General features: G+C 38.0%; 1 protein-coding gene across 1 annotated transcript; it reads left to right on the top strand.

Moving 5' to 3' along the window:
• Positions 1–1,507: 1,507 nt before the first annotated feature.
• IL22 (interleukin 22) lies at positions 1,508–6,215 on the top strand (the record flags this gene model as incomplete). The annotated part of the gene is made up of 5 exons (XM_081311273.1): positions 1,508–1,693; positions 2,273–2,338; positions 2,450–2,593; positions 3,534–3,599; positions 6,138–6,215. 5 exons carry the CDS (start codon positions 1,508–1,510, stop codon positions 6,213–6,215), a joined length of 540 nt encoding a protein of 179 aa, XP_081167399.1.
• Positions 6,216–8,893: the final 2,678 nt, after the last annotated feature.

Raw genomic sequence — 8,893 nt, 5'->3', positions numbered from 1 at the left:
GATCTTTTGAGAATACTCTTCCTTCTAAGTGAAATTTTATATCCTTTGATTAACATAGGATACAAATCTTCTGCCCCCAGGCCCTGGCAACCATCGGGTTAGAGGTTTTTAGAGTCCATGTTTAAGGTGGGATCATGTGGCTCTACTTAATCTCATCTTCCCTTTTTTATCTTTCTCCTAAGGCCACCTTCCTAAGTGTTCAGGATCCAGTGCTGTTTTGGCCCTTCACTTTGTCACCTCTCTTAGGTGTGTGCCATCTCTAAAATGGTCAAGATTTTACAGTACTTTGAATCCCCCTTTCCATTTCTTTAATACTCCTAATCTTAATTAGTTGTGAGAATAACAATTGGATCCAAGTAATTTTCATGAATTCGTTCATATTCCTTCCCTTAGCAGTAGAACTTTCATTTTGATAGTGGTACTTGCTCCCTGCTCCCACTCCTTGCCAGTCTAGTTTTTAGGTGTTATTTAGGACTCAGCATATTTTTAATAGTGTAAAATCAACATGCAATCACTTCAATTTCTCTTCTTCAGTTATCTATCTATACAGTAAGAGTTATTCTAAGATTACTTGGAAATAGATTTTGAGACTTGCATAGATCGAATTTTAAGATGAATTACTATATATATTTTTTATTAAAAATACATGTAAAGAAAATGATTAGATTGTTCAGTATTAGTTTTCCAAGCTTAAATTGATATTGGTCATATGCCATGAGTAAAATATTTTATATTTTCGTCTATCATAATTGTTTTAATCACTTTAAAATAGTACGAGAGTGAAAAAGAAAACACTGATTAGCTAACACTGTTATTTGAAAGACATAAGTCTAGCTTAGAATTCAGCATTTATTTTCTAAAAATGATATGAAATTATTTTAAAAATTGGAATGATATCCAAGTTGTCATTATTGCTTACTTGAATGTAGCGGATATAGGATATGGGTCCTTTATTTCTGGTCACTTCTAAAAAGATAAGAATCTATGAAGCTGGTAGGAAAATGAGTCTGTAACCAAAATGCTTACTCAGTTACTGTAGGAGATCAAAGAGTATTATACTAAACCTGGAATCTACAAAGCATTTTTTTTTCTTTGAAAGACATATAGGGTTTAGAAAACTTCTAGGATTCATCTATAAAAGCCCCAATAGTGACGTTTTAGGGAAACACTCACATCTCAAGGTGGGAAGGATAGGAGGTAGCGTTTTGTGGGCTCCTATAGTGGTTAGGTAGTTCTCAGAAGACAGTGCTGGAAATTAGATAATTGCTGATGTCATACTTTTCACAATTTTTTTAAAAAATGATGTCCAGGGGCTATAAAAGCAATAGCTTCTACCTGTTCCATCATAAGCAGAATCTCCGAAACAGGTAAGTGTTTCAGCAAGCTGATACAATTGGTCTGTTAGGTGTGATACTTCTGGACTAATTTGTTTCCCTCTTGCTGTCTTTGCCTCCTCTTCGCCTCACACCAGGTTCTCCTTTCCTAGTCGCTACTCAAGTTATCAGCAATGGCTGCCCTGCAGAAATCTGTGAGCTCTTCCCTTGTGGGTACCTTGGCTGCAAGCTGCCTCCTTCTCATTGCTTTGGCAGTGGAGGGTGGAGCAGCGGTGCCCATCAATGACCACTGTGGGCTCCACAAGGCCAGCTTCCAGGGGCCGTTCATCATCAACCGCACCTTCCTACTGGCTGAGGAGGTACTCATCTCAACCTTGCTGTCTTTCTCATCGTATCTCCTTGGGACCCAAATAGTTCTTAAAGTTTCCCTTTTTTTTTAAGTATTTATTTATTTATTTATTTTAATTTCTCTTCCCCTCATATTTTTATTGGAGCATTATGATTATGCACAATAGTGGGATTCATGGTTACATATATTCAGGCATACACCCAATATGACCACGTCATTATTCCACATCGTTCTGAACATTTTATTTGAGCATTTCTGAGATCTTTAGGAATTCATCATTTTTTCCCTACAGATAACTTTGTATGTCTCTTTGGAGACTATTTGAAGATTTAATTTTTACCAGAACTCCTTCCTTCCATTTTGGCCTTAGGATACATACTTTGAGTTTTATCCAAGGAGGAGTTGCTTTGTAGCCCATCTGATTATTAATTTTTTTCTTTACTCCTTTGTTCATTATTCAAAGCTCATGTATACATCTATCTTCAGTTTTTATATATGCTCTGGGGATAGGGCAAGGTGTACATCTCCACTTACAGACCTTTTTTGTATATCTTCCATGTCCCGACACTCAGTCTTTCTTCTCTTTCAGGCCAGCTTCGCAGATAACAACACAGACGTCCGTCTCATTGATGACAGACTCTACCAAGGAGTCAGTGTAAGTTATGGTTATGATGAGCAGAGTCTGGGGCCCATCGGTGGTTAGCTGGTGAATGGGTCTTCTGGTTGCCTCCTCACATGATCCCTACTGTGTCTTTTCTACCTGCAGATGAAAGAGCGCTGCTATGTGATGAAGCAAGTGCTGAACTTCACCCTGGAAGAAGTGCTGCTCCCCAACTCAGACAGAGCCCTCCCCTACCTTCGAGACGTGGTGTCCTTCCTGGAAGGTCTCAACAACAATCTCAGACTCTGTGTAAGTCCCTGCCTCAGCCTACCTCCACCTACTCCTGGCCACCTCCTTCCCTCCTTCTATCACTGAGAGCCTGCTCCTCACCAGCCCTCTCTCCTTCCTGATCCCTGGGCTTACTGCCTCGGCACCATGGTCATCAGGAATCATTTGGAATTGCAGAGGGTTAGCTTTTGTTTTAATTGAGTCACATTTTTAGTGTATAGTGGTGCTTGGAATCTGGTAGTAAAGTGTACAGAAACCTCATTTGTTTTTCTGTGGAAAGAAAACAACTCATATGTGGTGAGAAAGATGTTGGGAGGTGGAAGAAAAACATCTATATGTGGAAATAGATCCACTGAGTACAAGTTACTAGATGGAGGGAATGGGAAGAGAGAAAGTGGGAAGAGATGATATTTTATGATATTTTACTCGCTATTCCTGGGAAGCCTTAATGGTGGTGGGTAAGCAAGGGCTGTTCCCTTCTTGATATCATGACAAAATCAGAAGTGTGAGAACTTGATGCAAATTTAAAACTATGAGACATGTTGGAGAGGAGTGGGCAGAGCGAAAGGTATCTGCTGTTAAGTGAGGAGTTCCTACTGTTCACATAAGATGTTTCATATGTTGTTCTGAGCACACAGTTTTGATGAGGTGCAGTTAAAGTTTGATTCCTGTCAGAATTGGCATAAACCACTCCATTTTTTCCACAAACTTAAACCCCCAAAGGATTTCCTGACAATGAAAAGAGGTCCTCTGTAAGGGAAGTGTCTGGATTTTGGTGTCCAAGACAATTCAAGAGCTCATAAAATCTAGGTCACTGGTGAAATCTAGGTCATTGTGGGTAAAATTACCCAGAGCTTCCATTCCAGGTGAATTAATTGTCACATGGTTTGGAAGGGCGTTGAGGTTCGTAAAGCTTCCGCAAAACAAAGATAAAATATTTACTCTTGGTTTCATTTTGTAGCATATCAAGGGTGACGACCGGCATATCCAGAAGAATGTGCAAAACCTGAAGGACACAGTGGAAAAGGTATTATTGATAAATATTCATAATAAGTCATTTAATAGGAGAGATAAATGTTGTTTTTCTTCTTTCCCTCCTTGTGATATTTTACTCGATATTCCTATGATTGAGTTGATAACTTAGGTGCATGAGTATATAGATACATGTCTGCATCTATAAATCAATTTCCAAATTTTTCAAATCATGAAGCTTATCAGGGAAGCAAATTATGAAACCAATCAGGGAACTTAGGTCAGATAGTCTTATGGCCAGTGGCAGAACCAAGTTGGAATGCAGGTATCCTTATTCTGCTCTCAGGTTAGCACCTATTCAGCAGCCATAGGTATTAGTTTTAGTATTATTCTGTTAGAGTCCTATTGACTCACAATCTGAAGGATTGCTTTCTGTAACCCAGAAAAGTGTCAAAATTTATTTGAAGTGATTTTCGTAAGCCATTGATTTCATGCTGTGACACTTGGGAAAAAATCAACCTAGAACAATAACAAAATTACATCTAGGATGGAGTTCAGGGATCATTGATAATTATGTTTAATTATCATAATACTGTGTCCAATCACTGTTGATGGTTTCAAATAGAGTGAGAATATTAGTCATGGATCTATTATAATGAAATGGAAGTGTTCATTTCCTTAACAAACCCCTATTAAGTATCTATCTACTGTGAGTTAGTGTATATTTCTATGGTAAATAATTATGTGGCCTATTTGAGGACCAATAGTGGAAGGCTCAGACTAGCAAATATGACTCAGGCCCAAACCAGAGGAATGATTGGTGGCAGTGAAAGTGAATGCTTTTTGCAAGCAGGTGCACCTGAATATTCAGAGACAGGAAGGCTCTAGTTGATGAAATTTTCAATAACTCACTTAGCCTCAATTCCCCCCTTTTCTATCATAATTATTTTTTAGAAGAAATTTCTTCCTAAGCATAATTTATCAAGCATGACTGTTTGCACTCCTTTGATAACTGAAAGCTTTGTAGTTTTTCACTGTGAAGCTGGAATCTCTTGTTATAGAGCTGTTACCTAGACTTGTAGGGCTGAATGTTAGCATGCCACAGAGAACACGTGCTTTGTGATTCTCGTTTTTAAAACCCCTGATGTCAGATTGCTTTGTGGTCTTTCGAAAAGTGAGGTGTGTGTGTGAGAGAGAGAAATCACATGGGAGGTGAGATCTGTATAAGAAAACAAAGGATTTTTTGAAATCCTTTAATCCATGCGGGGAGAACCAACTTTCATTTTTACAATGGGTTGCCATGTGGAAAAGTGATGATGCTTTTTTTTCTCCCTGTAGCTTCAGAAAGCACACTGGCAAGAGAGAAAATGTTATTCAGAGAGAGTTCAATAAGAGGAAAAACTGATCAGAGCTATCTGAAATGGGAGGGCAGTCGTGAGTGGAGGGGAAAGCAGAGAGCAGGCTGTGGTAGCACAAAGGGCAGACAGCAGGTCAAGATAAGCCACGAAATTCTTAATGGTCTTGGTTGGGAGTCTTTGAGATATAAAAAAGTATTATGTCAAACAAAATATGGAAAGCTAGTAGGGGGTAAGAAATCAGGAAGATAAAGGAGAACAAAGTATAGAAGACCATGATGACAGGATTTTTCTTCAAATAATCTGGAACAAATTTAAATTTCAGAGGAGGAGGCTTTGGACTTGAACTTGGGTTTTCTTTCCCATTGAGTTTGAAAGCGTCATCTGTCTTCTATTTGAAATGATGTTAACATCTATATATCTGGCTTTTTATTTATTAAGGCAATTGGAAATAATATAATTGATATTTTCCCCACGTAAATGAAAATCTGTTTTTTCCCTTTTTTTTTTTAAAAATGATTTTTTTAAAGATGGACACAATATCTTTATTTATATTATTTATTTTTATGTAGTGTTGAGGATCGAACTTAGTGCGAGGCAAGGGATCTACTGCTGAATTATGACCCCTTTTGTCAAGAAGAGGGAACAGAAAGCCCAAGTGCTTGTTGGTACACATGTGGTTTTGATTTGAGGCTGTTTGAGCTGAGTTGTAACTGATTGCTCACAGACAGTTGGAGGCCATGCGGCAGGCAGGTCAAGCCATGATGGACAGAACTCGGGTTCCTAGATCCCACTGTGGCTTCAATGTGCTTAGTCTGGTTAGGACCCATACAGCCCTCTGCCCAGCATTCCCTGACTCTCATTAGCATTTTAATTTATTTATTTTTAATTGACAAATAATTGTTGTGTAACTTATGAGTTACAATGTGATATTTTGATCTATCTGTATATTGTAAAAGATTCAATCAAACTAATTACCATATCCATCAATAGTTTCATTAGGGGGACATGAATGAGATGGATACCTATTGGTGCCTTCTCAGTTCAGATAGCCATCATTTTAAGGTCTTTGGCAAATCATATTATACTTAGGCTAAAAGGTTAATATTATTGTTTTCAAAAGGCTAAATCCTGGTTTCTGTTTCTAGCAATCTAATCACTCCAAATGCCTTTAACTTGTTCCTCTTTAGGAAACATGGCAAAAATGCTTAAATACATTTGTGTTCTTATTTTCACAGCTTGGAGAGAGCGGAGTGATCAAAGTAATTGGAGAACTGAATTTGCTATTTTTCTATTTGAAAAATGCCTGCGTCTGATGGAGTAAAATTGGAAAATGAATAGCTTGCCTGCTAAAAATAACAATAAGATTTCTAAAGGAACTTTTTTACTAAAAGGAAAATGGGAAGCCAAATTCTACCATTGTTGGTGAATTCCACATGAAACCCTGCTTAGCTCAAAAGAAATATCAATCATTTTTTTTTTGTCAGAAGACCAGAGGTATACCTTGCACGCATACAGATTTATTTGATAACATTTTGTTATAACAGATGTTTTATACAAGAGAAAACAATTTTTTAATTAATTGTCTATTTCCAAAAAAAGATTTCTTCTCATTCCTTTAGAAAAAATTCTAAATAATTGCATTTCCATAATCAATACTTTATATTTATAAATTTATTTATTATTATAAGAATGCATTTTATTTATGCCATTTTATTAATATGGATTTATTTATAGAAACTTTATTTGAAATGTTACTGAGTATATAAGGCTAATATTCATATTTATGACAGTAATTATGGAGCTATAATATGTTTGACTTCAATAAACACATGGGTATTGTAAGTGTTGTGGCTTTGTGATTTTTCTCTTTTAATACCACCAATATCATCGTGATCTTCATCATCTGATTATTCTCATGACTTTATCCTTGACTCAAATAATGATCAATATTATACTGCTAAAATTTGGATCTGGAGTGTCTCTGAAAGACCACTGTATTAAAGACTTAGTCCCAGGACAGTGCTATTGGGAGGTGGTAGAATCTTTACAAGGTAGGGCCCAATGAAAGATCTTCACTGGGGGTGTGCCCTTGATAGGGAGAGTGGGGCCATGTGCTCCCCACTATAATGTTGCCTTGCCACAGGCCCAAATGCAAGAGGGCCAATTGACAGAGCACATGGACTGACACCTCCAAAACTGTGAGCCTTTTCTGTTTATGAGTTAATTATCTCAGGTATTTGTTATAGTGCTAAAAACTGGCTGTTATGTCTCCCCATTTTACACATGAGAAAACTGAATGAGGGACATGTTAAGAAATACATTACAACTATAATAGTTGACCTTTATTGAGGCAGGTTTATCTGATTTTAAGGCCTATGAAGATTTATTTTGTTGATTCAGCATGTCATTCTGAAAGTAAAAGGTAAGACACCGAAAAAGAACTCATCTGTGTCATTAGCAGTTTGTGGATAGAATAAAGGAGTGATGTGGCTGGGGAGAAATACATGCAGCCTCTCTTGTGGTGGAGGACCTGGTTTATTTCTAGGTCAAACCCATTATGGAGGGCATTCTTCAGTCTTCCTGTAAACAGGCAATAAGAAAATGGGGACTATGTTGGGGAGCCTTTCTTTTTTTTTTTTTAAATATTTATTTTTTAGTTCTCGGCGGACACAACATCTTTGTTTGTATGTGGTGCTGAGGATCGAACCCGGGCCGCACGCATGCCAGGCGAGCACGGTACTGCTTGAGCCACATCCCCAGCCCCGGGGAGCCTTTCTTACTAGTGAAGTTTAGTACTGCTAGAGAATTCTCTTAGAGGAAGATAAGCAAAATAAAACACACACAGAGGGAAAGCCGTACATCTTCAAAATCTGCACAATGGTACAGAGCAAAGGCAAAGATAAAGGTTGGACTAGATCTATCTAGAAGAATGGAGAAATGGCACCGTCATTGAAGAGCCATTCCTTGTTAATAGGTCTTTTCATAGAAGGTTAAGGTCAGTAGTCAGAAGAGGTCAGTGGACAGCTGTCGAAAGAGCTTTCTTCTCCCCCCCAAAAAAAAAAATCAGAATTTGTGAAATTATTCTACATATCATTCATGAGTGGCTTGCCAAGTTTCTGCAGATTAGGTCAAACCTGGTGGTGAGAAGTAAGCATGCAGCTGAACAGCAAGCTGACTTGTGGATAAAATGGAGTTAATGCTCCTGGGTTTGGGCTCCAAATTTTGAGAGATAGATAACAATGTGGAATACCTTTGGGGTTGATAAAATTATCATTATTTCTGGGATAAACTAATGTTTAGAACTTTTTCCTCTCCTCTTGTGAATGAGGCCTAGTGCAACAATGTTTTGAGCAAAATTTGATATTGTATTTTTTTCCAAGCCAATCTTCTAGAAATTGAGCCAGGATTGAAAGAATATTCCTAAAATTGGAAGGTTTTTTTTTCTACAAGGCTTGAAGAACCTTTCTATGCTAGAGTCAACCTTGGCTTCTCCTTCCAGCCTTGCCACATTGTATGTGTTAGAAATTCCCTCTGCTGTAACTCCAAAATAAAGGCTGAATTTTCTCATTCTCTCAATGGCTAAATCCTCCCTAAGTCACTATTATCTCTCTGCTGCATTATCCTAATAGCTTCTAAATATCCTCCTACTGTTTATTTTTCAATCTAATAATACAAGTAAACTTTAAAAACGCAAAAAAAAAAAAAATTAGACTGGGCACTTCCCGGCTTCCCCAAATAGCTTACCATCATGCCAAGAATTAAATCCAGTGCACTCATCATGTCCCCACCTCCTCCCCAACCTCAAGGCCTACCATCCTTACCCCTGCCTCCAATGCTCCAATCACACAGCCTCCTTCCTGGTCCTGCTACACATCAGTCTCGCTCCTGCCCAGGAGTTTCACACACACACCTGCTGGTTCTATGCCCAAACAACCTTCCCTCGAGTATTTCACAATCATTCCCTCCCTTCTTTCAGGGTTCTGCAAGTGCT

Source organism: Spermophilus citellus (assembly GCF_964194105.1).
Source record: "Spermophilus citellus genome assembly, chromosome: 10".
Lineage (NCBI taxonomy): Eukaryota > Metazoa > Chordata > Mammalia > Rodentia > Sciuridae > Spermophilus > Spermophilus citellus.
Note: the sequence above shows the minus strand (reverse complement) of the source record. Positions and strands in the feature narration are given on the sequence as shown.